Below are 25,056 nucleotides of genomic sequence, written 5' to 3' on the forward strand. Positions count from 1 at the left end.
TAAGTAACAATCAAAATGTATTTATTTTCATCACCAGTAGACAAGACAGTGGACATGGGTTTCAAATCTATGAGAACTGTGGCAATTACAGCCTTAATCTGAAATTACCACGATCCTTTTATGTATACAGTTTCAACATAAAGAGATGGGACATATGGGACATAGAGAGAGTACATTGCAAAAATTATATTTTATAGAAAAATAGATCCACATAAAACTGCTACAAATCTATACAGAAATTCAGACTTTATATTTATTACACTACTCCAGTATTCAGTCTGATATTGTTCTTATGTACATTAGACAGGCATTTATTTATAGTCTTTGCAGATTTCTATATGCAGCAGATGTTTGTCTCACGTTGTAGGCAGCAAAATGTGCTTGTGAACTGAAGTTAACTTGACTTTTGTGAATAAAAACATTTTCTGTGATCAAATTTTAAAAGTACTGTACCTGTGTTTTTTTTTCCCCCTACATACTGGTACACAATTAGTTTTTTCTTGAGGTCAAAATGAGTCTACATCTAATTAGAAAGTATTTTATCAATGAAGTATTTTAAGTGCATGCTAGTTGTTCTTAGCTTTATTGTCACAGCAAAACTGCACTGATCTTTGAAAGTTGTGAAAAGTGTTTATAAACTCATGGTGATGAATAATTAAAATGCTCAGAATGCATAAGGTAACTGAGGAATAACTTTGGACAATTGCAGACTTAAAAATGAACTAGTTCTCTTTTCAAGGTACAGCACCTTTAAAGTTGATTCTAAAGTTTGGGTAACTTTGAAACATTCATTGTAACTCACTCATAAAAACACATACATGCACACAACACAACAGAAGTACACAGATTTCATTTATATAGTCATTTTTACAGTATGAGCAGTATTTGTTGGATATAGCTTTTTGGTTGTCTAAAACTACACTGTCAAAATAAGTTTTTGTTTTACCTGTCTCTTTAAAGAAGGGGTATTGTGCAAAATCAACTTTTTGGACCTTTCGTCCATTTTAACTTTTTTTTTCCTTCATCATAAACATGCCCTAAGAGGTTTTAGATGTAATCTCACATGTTTGACTAATCATGGGAACTTTTCCGAGTACTATTCAAACCCTCATATGAGCCCATGCTTCTTGTACAAGGCTCAACCCTATGTAAACCGATGCTCCTGCACAGGTATTTTTCATAAATATACAAAAGCAGAATACAAAACTATACACTATAACGTCCTTCTCAAATTTGATGTAATGTGCAGCAGTTTCTTTAGCAGGATGCACACTGGCTGTGTTGTGATAGAGGGAGGGACTTACTGCTGGGAGCAAGGGAAGAGGGCACTTGAAAATTAAACCAAAACTTGAACATTTGAATACAATGTTTTATAGCATTTTTAAAGTGATAAACGGTAACACAGTCACCTAATATGTCATGTGTTAGCAATGAATACCTCATAGGAGTGTAATACCACCTCAAAGCTTCATTAAAAACATGTGCAAAGCGTCCGTCTTCAAGTTTACATAACAGAGATGCTCCTATGTCATTCAGTCAAGGTGCAACGAGACTTTGGAGTGAGGTAGGGATATTGCTCCATTAGCAGTAAAAGTTATCAAGAAATGTGGCTTGAACTGTGTGTCTGTCCTGACCTACCTTGAGACTCTTGGAACATAGTTTGATCACAATAAAATAGAGTTAAAAGGTGAGTTTTCTTTTCACTTTTTACGTGCAGTGATAGTTGTGGGTATATTTGGTCCGAGCACAGTGCTTCCTCTCCTTCCCATTTCAGTATAGTCGCTTCTCGTAACTAAAGTTGGAAAAAAAAAAACTACCATTATGACTCTTATGACAATTATGGCTATTATGATTTTAAAAGAAAATTATAAACAGACATACTTACATGGCACATAAGAATATCTAGTAAGTTAGCATGAAGAAGACAAGGAAGAGAGAGGACAATGTGATATGGCTAATTGCTCATAGACTACAAAGAAGGACTGGAAGTGGAATAGTTATGAAATAACTGAAAATGTATAACGTACAAATAAAGGTTTGGTGACATAGAATGGGAAGTTACAATGACACATATATTTACACATAATTACATAACAGCCTAAAGGTTCCACTTACGAGTGAAGGCCGTGGACCCCCCCCTCCATCTGTGCCGACATGGTTCTCTTCTCAAACTTCAGTTCTCCGGAGTACATCATTGACCTAACAATAATATTGCACACTTTTATAGAAATTTGAAAAAAGGTTGGACAAGAGACATAGCATCATTATTTGGAAAAAGTCATTAAAATATGCATTCTAGATTTGTCCTAGCAGCAATTTAATTAAGTATTCAGGCTGTGTGATTTGGGAAAAAAAGAAATTGCAATTTTTCAGACAAGCATTTATGTTTTGATTAGTATTTTGTTTGGTACAGATCTAAACTATAGGATTAGCAGTTGTTTTGCAGAATAATACAGGATATTTTGTTGTTTGTGGAGGAAATTATGGTGGCCATTCAAGTTATATTGATAAGATTGCGGTTCAGCTTTGGTGCTTTTTTACTTACACAGTAGTATTCTTATTGTGCCATCTGTTTTAGCTGCGTACCTACCGTAATATTGACAAACTCTTTGCTCCTATGTCCTGGCAGCCATGTTGGATGCCAGCGATGAGGTAGGGAACAAACTTATGGATGGAACCTTTATCTTGTACTGAGCCGGACACCCCTTGAGCTACTTTGACCTTATCTCCTTCACTAAAAACACAACATAAGCATTACATTACTCTATTAAATTAAAGGAGCACTATGTAACTTTTCTGGAGGAGGGACTGACACTTGTTTATGCTTTGCTTGAAATGTTCAATCAATTAATTTTTTGCTGTATAAAGTTGATAAAATATAAAAACATGCCTTTTTACGGTTTTGCAAACACCACAGACCTAACCCTTGGCCTGGTGGTGTCACTTGCTTGTTTCCATGGAAATAGCTAATTTAATTACCATACTGTGGACCATTCCAGGCAACATAATAATATCTCCTCTAAGAGAAAAGTTACATAGTGCATATTGTTGTAATATTGCATAGTTTTCACCTGAAATAACGCTTCTGGCTGTTGTTTTTCTCCATGGCGTCCAAAGAGCCCATCCCACGGTATTTCTTCAACCGCACGCCATCTGAAAAGAAGTACTCTCCTGGGGCTTCAGTTGTAGCCGCGAGCAAGGATCCCATCATCACTACAAAATATAAAGTTTGTGTGCTATACAGTAAAATTCACAATAAAAAATAAGATTTGAATTAAACCAATTTACCAATAAAATATGGTATATAATGTAAGCAAATGTAAAGTCCAAAGGAAACATAAATGAAATACCCAAATATCACTACTAAACCTTAATGACTATGTTGTTCAATTAAAAACAATTAAAAAACAGTTTGATAGAACCAATATGGCCTCAACTGCCCCGATATCCATACGTAATCTCAGCTGTTTGCTCTTTGTGACAATAGTTGGCAAAAATGATTTTGCTTATATTTCATTTAGTTAAAATAGCAATTTCTCTTCTAACAATTAACTTAACTCTAAAATTACATTGTGAAACAATGCACATTTTAAGTGCATTAGCTGAACAGCAACTGTATTATAATTTCATTACTATTGTAATAGTTGCATACCTGTAGATGCACCAAGAGCCAAAGCTTTCACCACATGCCCCACCGTTTGTATCCCACCGTCTGCAATCACAGGCACCCCAAAGCGTCGCGCATATTCTGCTACTTTGTAGACGGAGGTTCCCTGAGGTCGGCCGCATGCCATTACTGCAAAGGACAAGTATGTTTACATGGCCAGTCAAAATCTTATCCCTAGAATAATCAGAGAACCCAATAATTAGATCAAAGTCCAGAGTTTATCTGTGATGCAACAAAACAGGCAAAATGCAAACAGAATGAACCAAAGCATGTGAATGAAAGAAAATACACACAAAGGTGTGTATTTGATGAGGGGACATTATAACATGGTGAAAAGATGAATAAAAAAATTCTTCAATTTTGTTTTGTTATATTAATTTGCCTTTTGTCATAACACTTTTTTCATATCACTGTTAGCTTGCTCCTACCTTCCTGAGTGATACAGATGGAGCCACAGCCCATCCCCACTCGGAGAGCATCCACTCCTGCGTCAATCAGATTTTTGGCCTGAGCAGCCGTCACCACTAGAAAAACAGAAAAAAAAGGGTGCAAAATGAGGTTATGATGTATGTGGTACAACAAAAAGTAGAAAGATAGATAGAGTGTCAATTAGAGTGGCCATCTTGTGACTGTATGAATAACCAAAAGTAAACATAATTATATTGCCTTAAATTGACCTAGTCCTAATAAGTCCTAATAATGCATGACTTCTTGGATCTAGTAGCTGGATGTCTGTTAGGTTACCATACTATTATTTCTCTAGTCTCATTATATCTCATTGATCATGGCAGTAATAGATTTATAATGAGTACCTTACCATTTCCACCCACCACCTGGAGCTCAGGGTATTTCTGTTTGATGTAGTTGATCATATTAATCTGGTAAACTGAGTTTCCCTGTGAAGAATCCTGAAATTAAAATAGAACAAAACAACAAATAGAAAGAAAAGAAAACTATTGCAATATTGTGATTATATTTGTGATTTGAAAGTGGGATTCTGTTTTTTCAAACACTAAAATATGAACTTCAGAGCATGTCAGTACTGGTCAAATAGACTAGTATACTCCCATGTACATACTAGGGGGCTTTTTTCAATAAAATTAGACAATACTTTGTTGTTTACAGCGGACATTGTATTATCTAAGCCTTAGTAATTACAGTCTTTGTGATTTCATACATGGACCTAATCAAATTGTGATTTTATTTTGATTTTGATATTGTTAAACCCTGTAAATAATAGTGGTACATAATAGTGGTTAAATCTGTGGTAACTTTTATCACCTGTCCCTGATCAAACATATAAAAGAGACCTACCAGCACGACCACATCCACCCCGGCTTGCATGAGGAGGTCCAGTCTGTACTTGTCATCCTCCCTAGTGCCAATGGCCGCCCCACACAGCAGCTGTTTCCTGGAGTCCTTAGAGGCCAGTGGATAATCTCTGTTCTTTTTCAAGTCTGTCCGGGCGATAATGGCCACCAGCTCATCACTGTCATTCACTATGGGAAGCTTGCCTAAAAAGGGTCCACCGAAAAGATGCTGTTAAATTCAACATAACAGGTTTACATGGGATAATTCTTGTGAACGGTACCTTTTTTGCTCCGCTGCAAAATGTCATTGGCTTCTTTTAATGTCACTCCAGCTGGGGCTACTACTAGATCTTCTCTTTTTGTCATTGCCTGCATCATCATGAAAATAATGATTGAGTAAATAGTCATTCGAATTAGGGCTAGGGGAAAAATAAAATATCACAGTAAAGTTACAGTATGTAACTTTCTTGAGGTGGCACGTCACCTGCATGATTCCATGGAAATAGAAAGTTAAACTTTATACTTTTTATATTATCAATAAAGATAGATGTACAAGTTTACTGTGGTAGATTATAGCCAAATAAACATTTTTATAAGGAGGTTAAGAGTCAAGTTTGTCAAGTTTGTTTTTGTGCAAAAAAGTTACATACTGTGGTTATAAATATTGACAATAAAAATACTAATAGATACAACACAAATCATACTATAAAACTTCATTAAGCTACTAACAATGCTTGTATCTGGCCAACAACTAAAAGAAGGCACTCTTTGTGATTTATCAATATTGATATGATAGTTCTTATTAGGATCAGTTGAACCAAAATACTTCAGATTATAGCAAACATTTGGGATCTCTTTGTAGTTTCCCTTTGTCGAGACTACAGAAGGTCAAACTTTGACTTTACAAATTCTGTTGCTAAACAATATTGTGATATCTATCTATTTTTGAGCTAAGGTTCAGACTTCAAGAAACCTGGATATGTCCACAAAGCTTCATAGTGTACCTTTACACAAATTAATGAATATCACAAAATATATGTCGAACATAATGCACATACTTCAGCTAGGGGTCTGTCATGGTCCTTCTCGGACAGAAAGTCTATGTCTCTGGATGTCACGATGCCAACCAATTTGCTGCCCATTTTCCCTGTCTCAGTAACTGGAATCCCAGAGAAGCCGTGTCGGACCTTGGCCTCGAAAACATCTCCCACTGTGTGGTGTGGACTCATGACCACAGGGTCTGTGATAAAGCCCTGCTCGAATTTCTGTGAAAAACAGAAGCTGAGATTTAGAAAAGAAAAGATTAGATATGTGTAATGTTTCCTTACCTTAACTTTGCGCACTTCATTGGCTTGAAACTCAGCAGTGCAGTTATGATGGATAATCCCAATTCCACCCATTAACTAAAGCAAAGTAAAAAGAAACTTTATATTATCTACATAACTGTAATTGGTACTGGTGAGGTAGGACAATGGAGGTTCAGCTGTGTGACACTCACTGCCATGGCAATGGCCATAGAAGACTCTGTCACTGTGTCCATGGGAGAGGAGATCAGAGGGGTCTTCAGGGTAATCTTCCGTGTCAGCGCAGAGGTGAGATCCTACACATGGAAATAGGAACAAGTATTTTTAAAAATGCTCTACATATCTTTTCTAGTGGAGGGCCTGTCATCTGTATGTGTCTACGAAGATGTTAATGTGTTGCCTGGAATGTTCTAAGTATGGTATTAAACTTCCATCTTCATGGAGACAAGCAGGCAGTTGATGCAACCAGTTGAACTTAAAGGTCAGGAAAGGGGACCCCACATACAGTCAGAATGCATGTTTTACAAGGTATTTTTTAACACAAAAAATTCACGCAAAATATATAATTTCAAAGTTTAATGTGAAACTGCGGCAGGGAAACCAACAACATCTTCATGGAGACTAGCTGGTTGCAGACCCTTCTCCAGAAAGTGACGTATCATCACCACACTTCATTGCAATAACATAACAGCCTACATGTGCTTAGTCACTGTGAATGCAGAATGTTCATTTGTGTGTGAGAATCAGGTGTTGCACACCTGTTGTACAACACATATGACATCAGCATGAATATAATAACCTTCCCCAAAGGAGTTCTTAAAACAATTCAAGTGAAAAACAACCTCATGCCAACAGCCTTGTTTGCAAAGCACAAGGAAACATGTAGATATAACACTAAGAATTAACCAAAGTTTGAAAATATATTGCATTCATAGTCTACCAGATAGATTAGATAGCAGTGGAAATAGAGGGATCCATTTGCTGTTGTTAACATGTGTTTCAGTTATGTACATTTTGTTTTGTTGTTCTGTCTATATAGACACATGGTGGTGATGGAAGCACAAAAACTTACCACCTCATCTGAAGTAAAGTCTATGAAGCCGGGGAGGATGAGGAAGTCACTGTAGGAGACAAGGGAGATATGATAAGAGCTAACTACGGTGCCAAAGAGACATCACACCTAAAGTTTGTCATATCTTCTTTTACTGTGAAATAAGTATCCTGCAAATGTATATTCTTTTCTCCCTGAGCTTTACTTCAATTAGTTATTTCATAATGTATTGACATTTTTTAAAATTAGTTTTACTTTTTTCTCTTTTCTAGCAATTCCTGAAAAGTGCAAGCTTATGTCCTGGTGGTTTGACATAATACAACAGTTATTCTGTATCCTCCTCCCGGTGATAAGCCCTGCATATAGCCCCCATTAAGGAAAGTAGACTGACATCTGAACACCACGCTGCATTCAACGCATCCATTCATCCTTGAAAGTCGTATTAGTCCCAATAATCCTCCATAATATCACCAGGCCCATGTGTCATCACCAATATTAATAGAAACCATTGCATAATACTGCTTCTTTATGGATATAGTAGATTCATTTGATACTGTAACAACATCATAGCTTACTTATATGTCAGGCCATCCCCAATAGCAAAGAGCTGCTGTGCTGTCAAGCCATCTTCTGGGACATAGCCAGTGCCTCCGCTTATCAGGTAATCTGCCATACTAAAAAATACATTATTAGTAAAGCAGTTCCATGTAACAGTGTTCATTTCAAACTAACAATAAGTACCATTTGCCTTTAAGAGCCATGACAAAGCAGCATCCAATTAGTGCAACAGTTGAAAGGGGAAACATGGGAGTCTGTCCTTGTTAATGGAAAGTCCTATAGAGCTGTGACGGCAGTGCGGTGGTAAGAGGATTTGGTTGTTGGCCAAGTACCTGGTAAACATGCTTGTTACGGTAATAGAGGGCACAGTCAACATACTACAAGGCTATATATATGTGAACTGAGCAGTAAATCCTGTATGGCAATTTGAATGGTGGCTATCGAATAATTGAAAAAAGTTTCAGGTACTTAGGATTTACTTGTCACAAAGGGTTCATATTGTGTGTAAAAATCTATTAAGCTCTTTTAAGATGTTTTGAAATGTATTTTATTCATGAATTAGTGCAATAGTTTAGTTTTCTATTAAATTTCAATTAGGGTGGCACAATATATCGCAAAAATGTCAATATCAAAATATGGGCTGATGCAATAATATTGCAATATTGAAGTAAGAAAATAAATCACAAAGTTCTCAATTTTATAGACATTTTATAGAAATGTGTAAAATGCACAAAAGGCAGATTTTCCTCATGATTTTCCTGACCTGGTCTCAGTTTAGTCTCAGTTAAGTTTTTAATTGGACCCAGTTTGACTAAAACATAAATGCATGCACACTTGTTTCAATTTAAATGCCGAAAAGTAGGCTATATTAAAGTATTGCAATAACATCATTATTACTATACAAAACATAGTTATTCAATATCGCATCTTTCTCTTATCATGCAGCCCTAATCTAATTCTAAAATTTCAAACTTGATTTCGGTACTAACACAGTGAACCAAATCTTGAAAATAAAACCGCAAACCTCATCTAACATTTGTCCCAAATATTGCAAGTATATATATATATATATATATATATATATATATATTTTATATATTTTATATTTATTTTTTTTTTTTTTTTTTTTTTTTTTTTTTTTTTTTTTTTTTTTTTATTATAGCTTAATTTGTCCAACCTTAACTTGTATTGTAATGGGATCTTTACTATCTTTACAGTCTTGGAAAATAAAATAACAAACCTATTTTAACATTTGTTCAAACTACTTCAAGTATTTTTTTTAATTATCCACATTTGCCCAGCCTTAAAGATTCTGTATTACACAAAATTGATTCTTGTGAGCTTTAAGCCATGTTATAATGCTATTATCTCCTCAAAAACACACGTTTGAATCATTCTGCATTATTAGGTTATTATTATTATCAAAGCTTTTGAGCTTTGGAGATGTAGACAAACCAATAATGCCCTGTTCCAACTTATGATGTCATAAAATGGTAGTGTTTAAATTACCAGTGCCTTTTACCTTCAGTTCAGTAGAGATTAGCAATTCCATGGTTGAAATAATCTATATGATTCTAGTGAAGGTGTATGGAGTGGTAACACCTGCATTACCACATGAGATCACAAGGAAGAACAGAGTATTTTCTGTTTGAGAAAAGAACTCAGCCTGAATACTAGGATTTGTGTGTTAAACATGTGTGAATGAAATAAAAGCAAAATGCCAGGTATGTTTTTGATTAGGAAACACTATTATCTGAAAATAGAGTAGTATGGGCCCTTTAACACCGGTATAGATGAGGGATTAGGGGTCATGACCTTTGCCCTCTGTCTTAGTCTGTGTACAGTACAGTGGCAGTCTGGCTAACCTCTCAGGCTCGTATCCTGCTTGAATACGCGTGGCGCTGTATCTCTGTGCGGCTGTCTCGTGGCCATGGCTGTGGGCAGGGGAATGACCAAAGGCTCCATAGGGGTGAGGCTGCTCCCCTTCGCGGTTCATGATCCTGGGTCGAGCAGGTTCCGTGTCTCCTACAATCCTCCGATAGTCAATCTGGTAGTTTTCCCTCTCTCCCTCTCCAAAGCGGTCAAAACAATGACCCTCCATTTCTTGGAAATCCAGGGTTACGAACGTCCACGGCACACCCACCAGAGCGCAATATTTCCAGTGTAAAAGTGTAGCTAAAATTCCATATGAAGAATCCCAAATGGGCAGTGCTAGAATTTCCAACACCCTCGAATGAGTAGCAATTAAAAGAAATAGACAAGTGCTTTGAGTGCACTCCTTTCAGACACACCTGACAACCCAGAAAGCTGTCCCACCATCTGTTCCTCAGCGCTCCAGTGTCCAACCATGTGAGACAGTTTCACCTTAAAAATGCAGATTTCATCACTTCAGAAATACAGTTCCATGATTTTGCACTGTTAGAATTTTAAATTGAATCCGAAATGCAATGACAGAAAATGTTAGTAATGATGCTGTATGGTCAACAATGCAAGACTAACAGTGTCACATTAGAAATGCAAATACGTCAAAAAATCTTCTTCCAATCCACACTGACAATTTAAAAGTTCAAAAGTTCAAAAATTAAAAGTTTCAGAAAACACACTCGCAATGATCTTCTTGCAGCATATCTCATACCAACAATGCAACAAGGTAAAAGTGTCACATTAGAAGTGCAAATCTGTCAAAAACAATTTCAACTCCACAATGACAATTTCAAAGTTCAAAATTTCTAAAAAGTTTTTAAAAAGTGCTGGCAATGTCCATGTCCATAGATCATATCTCATACCATGTTTAAATGTTTGTTTGAGGATGGCCTTGTTATGCAGAGTCGTCAAGTGGTGCAGCCCGGGAGATCAGACCCCAGGAGAGAAGAGAGGAGCTGGCTGCTAGCTGGTCCTCTCCTGTACTACGTGCTCAGCTTAACTCTGTTTCTGACAGTAGCTCGCGTCACTCTCCCACAAAGAGGATTGGGAGCATTAGCACAGGAGGGAGGGCAAGCAGGCAGGCAGGGTGAGGTGGGGTGGGGTGACGCCAGGAGGGTGGTAGGGCTGAGACTCGAGCTGGCACTTACACACACAGTTCCCCCCTCCAAGGATTACCATGGTGTGAAGATGCCTGCTACACTCAAGGAGCTCAGGCTCAAGGGGGGGTGAAGTTGTGCTCTCAAAATGTCCTGTCTGACAGAGTTGAGGTTTTAACACAATCAAATTAATGAAATAAAATATAGCTAGAATAGTAATAATAATACTAAAGGTGCATAGCTTTTACCAAGTTTCAGACAACAATATAATTTAAATTGCATCATCTTTCATACCTGATTAGCCACTTTTTTCTGTAGGAGAATGATTTTATTATAAGCAAGTTCTTAAAGAGACTGTACCCACATTTTTCTTTGTATCTAAGCAAAGTTTGTGTTGCATGAGCAAAGATATATTGTGTAAGCAGTTCTTGAGGTCAAAATATGTCCATTGCATGATGTCTGGATCTAATTAGAAAGTATTTTATTTTATATTTTTTTCATCTTACTTTATAATCGGGAAGTGCACATTAGTATGATAGTTGTTGTTAGCTTAACAGTCACACCAAAACTCTGCAATGGTGTCTGAGAGTTCTTAAAAGTGCTCATAAACTCATGACGGTGAATAATTATGCATAAAGTAAGTGAGGAATAACAAAATGAACTAGTTCTGTTTTTCACATAATAAGAAGGTACAAAAATCAGGCACAGCAATTTTAAAGGCTGAATGTTTGGCGTAGTGATAACTCGTAACTCTCCATCATGAAGTTGTCTATTTAGATACTGAATATCTCATATTAAGCATGCATTTATCGGTGTTTAATCAAATTTAATCTAACTATAATCTAATGAAAATAAGAGTGGGTGAGAGAAGTAAGATTGTTGCCTGGGATGCCCTCCACACTATCATCTGCAGGTGACTCACTGACTGACTGCTCCTGACAGACACTGAGGGATGCAACAGCTTTGTACCCATACACCTCTGTAATACGTAGAATAGAAATTACTCCTGTCACAATAAACACTACACAACATATCATGGATGCAATTAGCAAAACTTTCAAAGGTAAAATTTTAATGTACCATAATTTCCTTTATAATAAATACAATATCCGGTATTATTCTGCATATAAACTGCTAACTCTGTAGTTCAGAACTGTACAAACAGTATTATTTTTTTTATCAATTCTTCTTTTAGGCAAAATATGAACCTCGAACAATATCCTATTATTAAAAAATATATTTCAAATCTAATCCTAATGCTTGTCCGAAAGATCACGATCAGATATTTTCCCCAAATCATGCAGCCGCGCAAATAGCTATATGTCGTATGCTGTTTTAATAACTCAAAAATTAAAAAAACACATAAATAAATAAAAATTTTGCAAATGTATGCCCTTTTAAAAGGTAACACTAGCTTGATTTGGAGATTCATTTTGAATGGCCTGGCTGACTCTCTGAAAGAAAAGACATAAATATTACAATCTAATATCTATATACATTGGATATATTTGCCAAAGTGTGAGTAGAGATTGTACCCAGGTCCTCCATCAGATAGGGCTCATGTTTCTTCAGGGCGTCGTAGAAGGCTGCGCTCACCTTCTCACCACCCGAAGTTAATGTGGCACAGTAGAGCACTCGGAGTCTGTCCTCATTGGTCTCTTTGGCTCGGATCTTGCTGTAGGTCTCTTTGTGCACCATGTCTCCCAGTTCTTCTGCTATGGCTAGGACATGCGACACTCTTTGGATGAGGGCAGGTCTGTGGTGATCAACAAACTTGGCTAGGATTCAAAAGAAAAAGCAGAACTTTTATTTTTCTAATTGGTGTTTTTTATAAATTCTACAGCAATAACATAAATTCACAAATGCTGAACCTGATTATTTTGATTGACTAGATCCAAGAACCAACTGATACCTTACTGTAACATCACGCTGGAGGGGTTCTATGTGTATGTATGGTTCAGTGTTTAGCAGTTACGGTAGTGACACAATGCACACATTAGCAATAACTACCAAAAGGTTTTAAGAAGATAAAATACAAAATGGATTTTAACAATACATTTTCAGGAGCCTGTGATCATTACAAGTGTTCATGGTCCAGTTGAAGTGTTTGACTTTCAACAAGGTGAGAGTGATTAACTGAATATGTAACTGGGAGTTAATGTTAGCTAACTTGTGACTATAATGTTGTTTGAAAGAGACTTGCTTAACAGGACAAATCAGATCATGTAGTTCTAGCCAAGGCAGTTATTTATGGTCAGATTGTGTTCAAATAAAACTCAGATTAAAGTCTAATTTGAGTAACAGAGCTCTAGACAGAACCTTCAGTTAACATCACATCCCCAGAGAATGTAACAATGACATCAGGTGTAAAATATTAACATAAAATTTAACCACATTGCCACATATTTAGAAGATCTTTAATATCTGGGGGTAATGATGCATGCACCGAACATTCTGCACTTGGTTGCTTTTGATGGCTATCAAAAATAAAGTTCTCATATATTTCTATCGAACTAATGGATTGGTTATTACATTTTCAGTAATACACTTTACATATCTAAGACTAAGGATCATTTTGATTGCCACATGTCCTGCTGATTGATTAGTCAACTAGGAAGAAGGTATGGCAGAATTCCTCAAAACTATTACACATTACTCTGTGTAAGACTACACCTGCATGGTAGTTCATGCAAAAGTAGAATTATATTGTATATGCAGAAAAAAGTACTAGGAAACAATGTATTTATATAAAGACAGATTAAACTTGTGAATCATGAGTTTAAGAGTTTATGTCTTATTACATATGAATAACAAAAAATACCAAATCTTCAGCTAACTCACTCACTAGCTTCTCCTTTCTGCTGTTGGTCTAAATGGTCAACTGATACAAATTTGAATTGACTAAATAACAAAGGCCTACAGCTCTAATTTTATGTTTAAAGAGTAAAAATAACCTGAAAAGTGTAAATAAAATTCAAATGAATGCAGATCAGCTGATCTAATCGTAAAAGTTAGTAGGTTTATTTTGATAATTGTTGTGTCTCTGAAAGTATGTGTGTGTTTCCATACCTTTTTCTTTTCTTGTCATTGTTTTATCAGATATATTCAAGGAGGCCTGAGGTAAACAGCATACATTTAAAAATGTTTGATATTTTGACATTTGACATAGTTAATCATCAAGTGTACATACTAACTGACCAGTTTCACTTCAATGACTGATGCTTGGTCCACAACATCATTTATTTTAGCTGCCCCTTCAAAAATGTAAATAAAATACATTTTAGCAATACTATTTTAGCAAAGGTGTTAGGTGATTATGTCAGTACCTTGGTGATTTGGTGAGTCCTACAAAAAAAAAAAAAATGCACACGCACAATCAAAATACAATTTTAAAAAGGCTGTACTTTGAAAACTGTAGTTGTGAAATATGACTACCAGTATTGTCAGGACTTCATTGACTGTCTGCTGAATGCCACTGCTGTGTCTTAAGAACAGCCTTTCAGTGATTTTAAGGCAATCTATAACAAAGTCAGTAAAATAAATACCCTAATATTACCATAATATGTAGCTACAACAAACCATCACTCTGTGCATAATATACCTTTAAAATGTGGCCTCTTGTCAGGGTTCATGTCCCAGCAGTTCTTCATGAGACCAACTACATCTGTTATTCCCTCTACCTGAAGATTTAGGAGATCTTCACATGGAGGCCTGTCTCCTTCGGGTATTCTGAGTTCTACAAGACTATACATAGCCCCTGTAAATAGACATGGATGAGATGATGTAAAAAAAAAATTATAAAATGGTACGTATATTACAGACTGGACCCTTTAAAAAATATACACAAATACACTCTAAATTCCAAAATAGAGGCAACTGGAGATAGTGGAACATAGTGCAATTTTAATGGAGAAATAATGTAATAAACCAGTTCTGGTCCTGTTCTTCCTACTATTATAATGGTCAAAAACTACAGTGTAAGTAAAACTAGATCAGCTAACACTAAAGCCCATGCTGTTTCACAGAAGTGAAGTCACCAGTGCCCTGGTTGTATAAAGACATTCACCCAATTAAGCTAATCCTTTCATAACACATTAAACTGAGCTATGACAGAAAAAGTGGCCATCTTGAAAATGGTGTCCAACTCTTGATTTTTTGAGTGGCACACACCTTTTTCCACAAGAATGTTCCTTGAAGAATGTTTGTACCAATCTTGATGATAGCATTATCAAGCATCACCATCTTGATAAATGGTGGTGGCATCTCAACCATCAAATGGTTGTCATCTTGATTTTTTGAGGGACAAGCACCATTCTCCAAAAAAAAAAAACATTCTTAACAGAGTATTTTCACAAAATGCTACACCTACATCACAGTTTGAACGCTCAACATAAGCATTTGACAGAAATAGCAGCTGTCTTGAAAAATGACCGCCAGTTTGAATTTTTGGGTGGCCAATGCCTTTTTCCCAAAAAGTGACCCTTAGAGAGTATCTGTGAAAATTTCATGCTTTTATTCCAAAGTGAACGATTCTCTTTAAATATGCAAATAATCTGCTGCACTAATAGAAGTGAACTATGTAAGTATCCCCCATAGCGTTTGGTTGCAACCAAATGAAGCCCATCGAGGAGAGCAGTTATAGCTGCTAATCTGCACAAAACCAAATGATAATGTAAAATAAACATTATTATGATTAATGTAGGTAACAGAAGTTGAAAATGTTTTTTTGTTAAAAAATAATTAAAACCATTAGCAGCTGGATCTGATGTCAGTTAACCATTGAAAATATTATGGTTTCGTCAGTTTGCCTCTAGTCATCTCCCTTACGGAAATGTTAACTCTGATGACATTATAAGGAGTCTGTTAACACTATATTTACCTTGATATGGTTCTTTTCCAGTAAAGATAGCCCAGAGAAGAATGCCATAACTGAAGGGGACAAGTTAAGGATATTAAAAAAATTAAATATTGAATACAAAATTTAAAAATGTAGATCACATTACCTGTACGTGTCAAAAGCTCGTACTGGTTTGTATAAGATTTTGAAGGCTTCTGGTGGCATGTATGCAAATGTGCCCTGAGGTCCATCTTGAAAACTTCTTTCTTTCACCACAGCACTCATGGAGACTTTAGACAAGCCAAAATCTGCTAACTGCACAAGCAACATACAGTAGAATTTAATTTGGCATCATTGGGTAATAGTTAGCATACATGTTATTATGTCAGTATTCCGCATAAACACAGATGTTGAATCTGAACATTATTTACGAATCGACTAAGGCAGGGTAAAAAAAATATTTCTTTTCATGTATGAAGAATCCCTCAGTCGTCCAGGTAGAATCCATGGTGAGGAGAAAATTCAGTTTGTCGACTGGACAAAAGTTAGTTTGGTTGAAGACGTTTCGCAGCTCATCCAAGCTGCTTCTTCAGTTCTGGTCAGAATGCTGGTGGACACTTCTTTATATCTGTCAGCAAGGAGGAGCTAACTAACTACTCTGAAAATACCACACCTACTTGTTTACAGTTTCTGTTAGTTAGTTAGGTCTATTGACCTGTACAGGTTGTCGGGTCTAATTAGAATAAAAATTCATAGCCATAATGGAGCTTCCACACTTCTGGACCTGACCTGGCTACACCTGTTGTTCTTTTGTTTGTTTTAAATTAGGTTTGAGGATGGAGTTGTAAATAGGAGATAGGTGGTGTCTGAGGCCTCCATTTCTGTTTAGAGAAGGATTCTCTAAACAGGGACTCTCAAACCAATTCTTTTCTCTGGCTAAAATATGTACCTCGCTGTCCTCAAATGAGTAGCCCATGGCTTTTAAGTGGAGATGGATGGCAGACTGAGGACCACTGCTGCTCTCTCATCTGTGTTGGCACATCTTTTTGTGAAGTAGCTGCTTAGTTTCTCCAATGTAGCGTTCACTGCAGTCTTCACTGCACTGAATGGAGTAGACCACATTGCTTTGTTTGTGGCTCGGTGTTTTGTCCTGTGGGTGGACCAGTCTCTGTCTTAAACTGTTCGTAGGTTTGAAATAGACTGGGATCTCATGTTGTCCGAAAATCCTCTGTAGTTTTTCAGAAACACCAGCTACGTCTTTTCATGTAGTTAGTTCTATGTGGATATTATGCCATTATGCCATTTACCAGAGAATTGCCCTGTGCCCAACCATGTAAATAATATTTTAAGAAGACATGATATGAACACAACCTGCCTACATTTATTGAACAGAACCATACCTTTGCATTGAGCATATCATCCAGGAGAATATTATTTGGCTTTAGATCCAGGTGCACAATGTTCTTGAGGTGGAGGAAGTTTATGGCCAGTGCAATCTGGTGGGCCAGTCGAAACGCCAGGGGCCAGGGTGGGGTTCCAGACATTTGTTTCTGCAGGGTCTCAACAGATCCCCTCTTCATGTATTCTGTTACCAGTCCCCTCTGTCCTGAAGGACCCTCAAAGATCCCATACACTCGTAGCACAAACTCATGCGATGCCAGGTCCATGAAGCGAGCCTCTTTGAACATGTGACTAGATGTTGGAAAAAACAAAATCAAGATAAAAAATTTAGTTTGCAAACAGTGTTTAAATTGGTTAAAAAGCTTCCCTGTGTTTTGGGATTAGTAATGATTCCAGTTTAGTACAGACGTTGGGTTCTGTAATCACATTATAATTGTTTAATTGTTATAATGTGTCTGGTTAGTTATATGGAATTCATAAATTGTATATTAAAAAGTTTAACACTACACCATAATAATAATAATAATAATAATAATAATAATAATAATAATGCATGGGGGGGTTACTTCTATAGAGTATTAACTGCTAATACATAGCATATTTAGATCAAGGTGTTACCCATAAAAATGTTTTATAACATGTAACATGTTTTAAGTGTCCCTTTTGTTTTTGACATTCTGAGCCTCCCCTCCCTTTGCTCCCCACGCTATCACTACACAATCAGGGAGAAGCTCATTGTCCTATTGTACAATTTTACATTCCAAATGTCAGATCCATTGCTGTGGCACTCATCCATGGAAGTATAATAAGGCTAATCTCATGGGACTTGCTAAATTTAAATAATACTCATTATATCCTAATTTTGGCAAAACATAACAATCCCTACCTGGTATTTTGCTTGAATATTTTGACAGCCACATCGAAGCCCCAGTCTTTGTGCCGGGCCTTGTACACCCATCCAAAGCCGCCCCTGCCCACCTCGTGCCAGTCTTCCACCGGCACCAGGTTCTCTGCCCGCACCACAGTCTCTTGGGAAGGGGACAGCGCCATCTTTGTTATCTGTTATTTCCACTGCTTGAGGAGGTCTTCTTCAGGAATTATAAATTGTGCAGGACTATAATGAGCGCCTGTAAAGAGACAAAATACCAGATTTTGTGCGTGATTTAATGTGTTCTCTTTCCACTTACATTCACTTCAAATCAGATGTTATATCCTTTAAGCTACTCTTACTTGAGTAGAGGTTTTCCCAAAATGTTTTACTCTTGAGTAATTTCTTGGACCATCACTATGTACTTCTACTTGAGTAATATTATTTTGTCATAATTTTGTAATTACTTAATTTTATAAAGTAAGGTTACTCTTATTACAATTTTGGCTACTCTGCCCACCTCTGTACCTCTGACAAATACTTAAGGAAATATTGAGCCCAGAATCGTTTTTGTGGTTCTCCCTTTCCTCCCAGATCCAGGCTCCCTGCACGGTGAGGGAGGAGCGCCATCTTCCTCCCGGAGCGGTGAGAACAGCCGCAGGTGAGGGACTGCAACCACACAACTATAACCAAAACTTCGTCTACCGGTGCCGCACATGTGACAATAACGCACCGGTAATAGTTTGCTTTTCACAGTTTTATATCATTCCGTTATGACCGTATATATTCCTGTATATTCGAAATAAAAATAAAGTTGTGCTAGCTTGGCATTACTGAAAGAATTCCCAAGTAGTTAGCGTTGTTAGCAAAACATGAAATTGTTAGCTCAGACAGGTAAATTATGTAAATAAAAGTAAAATGTGTTATGGTACATACCGCAATATAGGCTAAACGTCAGATATTATTACGTTGTGGTTAGTTTGTAATGAACTTTCTCCAGTTTTTCACTAGTTATCTTCTTCAAAGTCCAAACTCGATGCTGTAGGCTAACGCTGTCGTATTTTCTCTCTAAATTGTAGTGAAATGGTTTGTCAGAACAGAGGGAAAGTGAAAGTGGAACTGGAACAAGTTTGTGGTAATAAAGTGTCGTCCCTGTGCCTTCTTAATCCCTCCTTCTTGAATCGGCTGTGGCTGCACACGGGCTGTACAGTGGTGAGTACGTAGTCTAAGGGTAAGTATGATGAAGTCAGGGGGCAGAACCAAAGCTGTCCACTGATACCTATTCAGTGAGTGACAGCCAAAAGAGGGTAGTACTCAGGTACATTTACTCGAGTAACTTTTTCCAGCAATTTTACTCTTTAAAGTACCTTTCTAGTAATACACTTCAGTTATATTTTTTATTGCTTGAATAAAAGTTTTGGTTACTCTTCCTTCTGCAAATAACAAAAGCTTTATGTTGACAATATGAAATGATTTGGACATTTGTGTGTCTTGCACCTCTTGATCAGATATGATTTAGTGTTTTTTTTTTTTGTTTTTGTTTTTTGTCTATCCTTTGAAAATACTAGATCTTGCATTATTTAATGTTTAATCCTTTTGTTGTTAATGTTTAATCTTTTTTAATCCTTAATTACTTGAACTTCAAATAAAAAATCAGATACTACATCCCAACTCTTGAATTACTCACTCAAGTAACTCTTTGAGTTACTCATTTTTCAGTAGTAGTTGGCCAAATGGTTTTTACTCTTAATTGTGTAATTTCATGGACCACTTCTTTGTACTTCTACTAATATACTAATATTTTGAAGTAATGTTACTCTTACTTGAGTACAATTTTTGGCTACTCTACCCACCTCTGATGATAGCAACCACAAGAACATGTTCACATGACATTGCACAACAATGTACAATCTCAAAATTAAACAATGAGGTATCTGTCAAAATTCAATAAAATCACCTCTAAAGACAACAGATTTTTACTAGGAAAGTTCCATATCTAAATCACCCAAAATAAATAGTGAAATAATAATAAATATGAAATATAACTATGAAATTAAGAGCAAACAGGTAATCTCATAAATTGTTTTATTTGTTTGTTTTGTTTCTTAATTTAGAATATTTGCATGCAAACTTCATCAAAATGATTAAAAATACATCTTAATATACTCACACAACATTGTCTGCAACCTAAAATTGATCAAAATATGCACATGCTGTGCTGTTGTACAATTTAAAAAAAAAAAAAAAATCATTTAAAAAATTATCTTTGCCTTAATACTAGAACAGATTGCATTCAATAGGTAACTCAAGTAAATGATTGCTAACTCTTTACCCACTTAAGCTGTAAAAATCACTTCTGATTAAACATAATCATGCCTTTATGGGACTGTGTTCATAGTTCATAGCTACATTTCCAAAATAAAAAAATAAACTACCCAAACAATAATTTATATGTAAGTAGGTCTAAGCCAAATAATTCCATATTTTTTGTCTCAACTATATTTTGGTCTCATATTAGACCTCTAATCTTTTTCCATTCCATGTGCATGGTCTAGATCTACTCCTATCCCCTGCTCCTTTTCTGTTGGATAGGCGCGGTCTGCTGTAGCCCCCCTGTGCTCTCCATCACTGTCTCCCCTCCCTCTTCTCCACCCACCTGGTTTTACGCACCCTGCCTCTCCAACCGGTCTCCCCACTACTGCTCCCCTCTCCTCTCACCTCTCCTAGCCTTGCTCTAAACCCTCGCATATTTGTCTTTTGTCCCATGCAAAAGACATTACCATTAGCGGACGCAAAGGTAAGAATCATCTATTCTTCAAGACAGGGGCTCGTTACTGATGCGAGCCACATTATGTTACCAACAGCAGTGGTGGCGGTAGCGGCAGCAGACACCTCCGGGAGTGAAGCTAAATGAAGGACCCACGTGCACCGATGTGCTTTGTATTGTGATGAACGCATTGGCTGACTGCAACGAGACACAAGAAGGCACCAGAGAAGGAAACGAGAAGGAGGGGGGGAGACCACTTAGCACGGCGCGTCCGAGGGGGCTTAGATAGGGTATATAGCTGCACTGTGGAGAAAAAAAAGTGGAAGTGTACACCAAAGGGATAAAGATTGGAGATTGACAGGTGGACGCTCAATTGAACAGCTATTAAAGACTGCAAACTGTCTGAGAAAGGGAAAAACGTGTTAAAAAGGACTTATCTGGATTTGGAAAATTGCTAGACTGCTACAAGATCAAGGTGTACGGAAGACATTTAACCTTTCTTTTTGGTCTTTCTATAAGAAGAATCTGCAATGGCTGTTCAACTCATTCCGGAGTCAGCAGTCTGCTTGCTCATGGTAAGGCAAAGACACAGCATGTTCTGTTTCTTTCATTCTTCCAGTATTATTTTTGCTTTGGAGCATTGATGCTTGGAATGCTCCTCCCCTTTTACTACTATAAGACGTAAAATTATGGGGCTCACTTTCACCAGACATTGCAGTTTTGTTTGAATCCTGTGTAATCTTTTTGGCTGTTGACAACTTCATGAAAGCTATAGCACATAAGAAAGAGGACCATTCTGCTGCAGCTATTCATTCAGGAATTGCAGTAACAATCTAGGACATAGGCTGGTGATGGGAATTTTGCGGTCAGTTGTCCAAAATACACATTGGATTTTAGCTATACACCATTAGGTCACTTGTGCACTAAATGTGACCTACAACTGCAGTACGTTAATTCTTATTCCATACTGTTGGCATTCTGCAGTCCCAAGGGGTGTGTGTGTGTGTGTGTGTTGGGGACAGGGGGGTACATGCATGACTGCACTACCTGCTATCTCCACCTGTCATTGCTGTCTGTTACTATGGCGATATAGGCCATGCACTCCACTTGAGGGAAAGGCGGCAGCGAAATGAGCAGGGTGAAGGAGAGACAGGAGGAATGATGGACAGGGCAAACACAGGGTAAGTGATGAAGACAGCGCTAGGAAACAAAGTAAAGAGATTTATGTCTGCAGGCAGAAGTGCACCTTAAAAAAAACCTACAAGTAGATCTAAATATTATCAGCAGTTATTGTTTCACACTGATGAAAAGTTTCAGCAAATGTATCAAAACAAAGGACATCAATATTAATGAAATGATGGCGCATTCCTTTTCATGATTTTTCTCTAAAATTTGGCAAATGATTAACTCACACACTGATAAACCATTAGGATGGCAGTGCCAGACTAGTCTTAAGTACTGCTATTGCCACAATTGCTCTGGGACAGAAAGGCTACCATTTTGTGTTTATATGTTTATGCCATATGGAACCCTTCACCTTTGGCAGTGACATGTAAAGCCTTAACATATTCAGAAAATACAATGAGGCAAGGTGGTGTCCCCAGAGTCTGGCTCACTTTGCATGCATTCGCATGAACATTAGCATTAGCATTAGCTTAGAGGGTGTAGTTTAACAAGTGCCCCGCTGTCAAAGCTGACAACCCCAAAACCCCTCACTGTCACCCCAGATTAGCATTCTGTCACCGAGTTAGCATGAAAAATAAGCTTACTGTTCATAATTTGACTGCAGCTTGGCTGGAAATGCAACCATTATTAATTATATTGGAGAAGTGCAAAGGAAAATTTATATCATTTAAAGTAGCTGCACTAATGGAAGCAATCTGGGTTGTGTATCTTACACTTAACAAACCACACAATTTCTTCAAGCTCTTTTAAATCAGTGGTGGTATGATACTGTTGTTTAGTTTCAGATAAGGGTAGTGAAGTATTTTGCTCAAGAACGCAAGAGCAAGAATGAAGCCACACATCTCCCTGTTAGTTTTCTGACTGACTGACTGACTGACTGCAATGTCCACCTCATCATGTTTACTATACATTTCTGAAAGTTGTATAGTAATGTCTACTGCTTTGTTATTTCTTCTGCAGCAGCACTAGCTCAGTTTTCGCACTACTTCCTGTTCAGCGCTTAAAGCCAAAGGAATGAGGTCAGAAAAGTCAAGATGAACATGTGCAGTGTTTAGGTTTGTTTGAACTTGCTCTAACAGGTTGTTGTGATTGATGTAGAATAAGTGATGCCAGCCCTTGGTGCATGACATTTGTATTCACGATGGCTTGCTCAGAGCAGAACCTATCTCCATTATTAATGAGTTTACCCAGGGCATGTGTGTGTTTGCTGTGACTGGGATTAATATTGATCACGCTTCCTGCCTATGTGCCTATTAATATTTTAGCTTCATAAGTGATTATCTCCACCAGTTATTACACAAGCTGCTCATTATGATTTGCCTTACGCTGCGAATAATCAGCAAAAGTCAAGCACATTTATTTAAAATTATTTGCATGACCAAGTTTGGTGCATATCTTTTCTTTTGACATAATAATAATCTAATAATAATAATAATAATAATAATAATAATGATTTTAATGTTTCCCTATTTTGTTTTAGGCTCATATAGAATATATAGCCATATAGTTTTTGTCTGTCAAATATATAATTAAAGTTTTGTCTTAACAACTATAGATGACCGTTCACCAAAAAGGATTTATAAACCCCATAGGAAAGCATTTCAAGACGATTACATCATGTGAGACTGACTAACACAATTACCAAGTCTGCAAACTTGCTAACAGTGAATACCCATTAATAGTGTTATTTACATTCGCCATGGCAACCCAGTACGAGACACGTTGACCCCAAAACAGTGCGGCTTGTGTCCATGTCTCCTTGCTCTCGTCCTTATTGCCACTCATTCAATTATCCTGTTGCTAAAGATGGAGACCAGATGACTAAGATGCAGCCAGTAGATTCATTCAGCCCTAATCGAATCACTGGCCTATGACGTGATGCACTGCTCTGTGTACACTGGTCTTGATTGTAATGTCAATATCTCATTTTTTAGTTTATATTGTGGCTCTTTATTGTTTCCATACACAAGGTTAAGTTGCGCAGTGTGCCCCATACATTATTGTATGCATACGCAGTCATTTTTTATCTGATGTACACAGCGTGGACAATAGCGGGTAGTGGAGTGTGGTGGGGGAGGGTTAGCAGCATGACATCATAGTCAGATAATTGATTACAATGACAGACAGGGGAAAAATATACAGTAGCAGGGATGCCTGTGTGAATTTGCCAGAGTTGTGTGGGGGCAAGAGGAAATACAGTTATAAAGCTATGATAGTAGATGTACCAAAGGAAGGATATTTCTTAACCGTAGAATAAATAAACCCCCCCAAACAAAAACAAAAAAAAGATCAGATGGCTTATATTAATGTTCCTAATATCTAATACGTTTTAAGGTTATCTAAATCCCTGACCAAAATCCTGGCTCAAGAATGGAACGGAAGAAGTCCTAAACAGGTTACACCAGTGGCATTGAAGCAGGATGGGCCAAATGTAATACAAAAAAAAAATATATATATATATATATATATATATTAACTATATGTAAGCAAACTCTCCTGAATACAGTCTGTCCACTATTTTACTTTACTTTAACTCTGTAAGCTCCTAATAGGTTGTATCATATGTAAATGTATGAACAATTAGGTAGCAAATCAAGCAAGTATAAAAGTTATAAAAATCATGACATTTTAGTTTTGTTAACATCACTAGAAGAAAGCTTCTCAGATCATCCATCAGTACAGGTCATTATGTTTGCTAGTTTCACTTAAATGTCCTTGATATTTTGGTCATATTTTGGAATGTTTCAGTGGTGCATGCCTCATCTGCTGATATAGAGAGCCCTTTTCTGATGTTGCATTACATAGTAAGTGCAATAATCATGAATTTGCCCAAAGCTGCAGAGTGACTGCAGAACAGTCACGGCTGAGTGATGGCAACTGCGGGGACTGCTGATGTCAACACTCACACTGGACGTACAACGCAGGGGGACAAACCACATTAGCTCATTGTCACTTACAGTACATAGAAGAGCTCTGTTTTACACGCTTGCATTTTCTATGTGATAGTGGGAAAAATTTTATTCTAGTCCTGTTAATATAAAATTGTCTGGCCTTTTCTTGTACGAAAATTGAGTTTTAAAATACAATA

At 37.0% G+C, this 25,056-nt stretch overlaps 2 protein-coding genes across 4 annotated transcripts; both read right to left on the reverse strand.

Moving 5' to 3' along the window:
• Positions 1-5: 5 nt before the first annotated feature.
• impdh1a (IMP (inosine 5'-monophosphate) dehydrogenase 1a) lies at positions 6-11,217 on the reverse strand. 3 transcript variants are annotated; one of them, XM_055155602.1, is made up of 15 exons: positions 9,756-11,217; positions 7,908-8,006; positions 7,354-7,402; positions 6,476-6,577; positions 6,306-6,380; positions 6,036-6,242; positions 5,259-5,346; positions 4,982-5,181; positions 4,485-4,563; positions 4,096-4,191; positions 3,653-3,796; positions 3,072-3,213; positions 2,591-2,734; positions 2,116-2,199; positions 6-1,792 (listed from the first exon to the last, which is right to left on the reverse strand). In XM_055155602.1, the coding sequence occupies exons 1-15, from the start codon at positions 9,989-9,991 to the stop codon at positions 1,771-1,773; spliced, it is 1,767 nt and encodes a 588-aa protein (XP_055011577.1). In that variant the 5' UTR covers positions 9,992-11,217; the 3' UTR covers positions 6-1,770. The 3 variants fall into 3 exon arrangements, with proteins under 3 accessions (XP_055011577.1, XP_020787781.1, XP_055011576.1); XM_020932122.2 differs by having other exon boundaries at positions 4,485-4,575; XM_055155601.1 differs by having other exon boundaries at positions 4,485-4,575; positions 6,036-6,380.
• A 745-nt stretch (positions 11,218-11,962) lies between these two features.
• LOC110166872 (ankyrin repeat and protein kinase domain-containing protein 1-like) lies at positions 11,963-19,203 on the reverse strand. Its single transcript, XM_020932201.2, has 12 exons — positions 18,953-19,203; positions 18,035-18,275; positions 17,148-17,439; positions 15,914-16,062; positions 15,790-15,839; positions 14,512-14,667; positions 14,346-14,428; positions 14,237-14,255; positions 14,109-14,164; positions 13,980-14,025; positions 12,446-12,688; positions 11,963-12,364 (listed from the first exon to the last, which is right to left on the reverse strand). The coding sequence occupies exons 2-12, from the start codon at positions 18,196-18,198 to the stop codon at positions 12,339-12,341; spliced, it is 1,284 nt and encodes a 427-aa protein (XP_020787860.2). The 5' UTR covers positions 18,199-18,275; positions 18,953-19,203; the 3' UTR covers positions 11,963-12,338.
• Positions 19,204-25,056: the final 5,853 nt, after the last annotated feature.

The sequence above is a fragment of the Boleophthalmus pectinirostris genome, unplaced genomic scaffold, assembly GCF_026225935.1.
Source record: "Boleophthalmus pectinirostris isolate CB_2022bp ecotype Guang Dong unplaced genomic scaffold, ASM2622593v1 HiC_scaffold_2, whole genome shotgun sequence".
In the NCBI taxonomy this organism is placed as follows: Eukaryota; Metazoa; Chordata; class Actinopteri; order Gobiiformes; family Gobiidae; genus Boleophthalmus; species Boleophthalmus pectinirostris.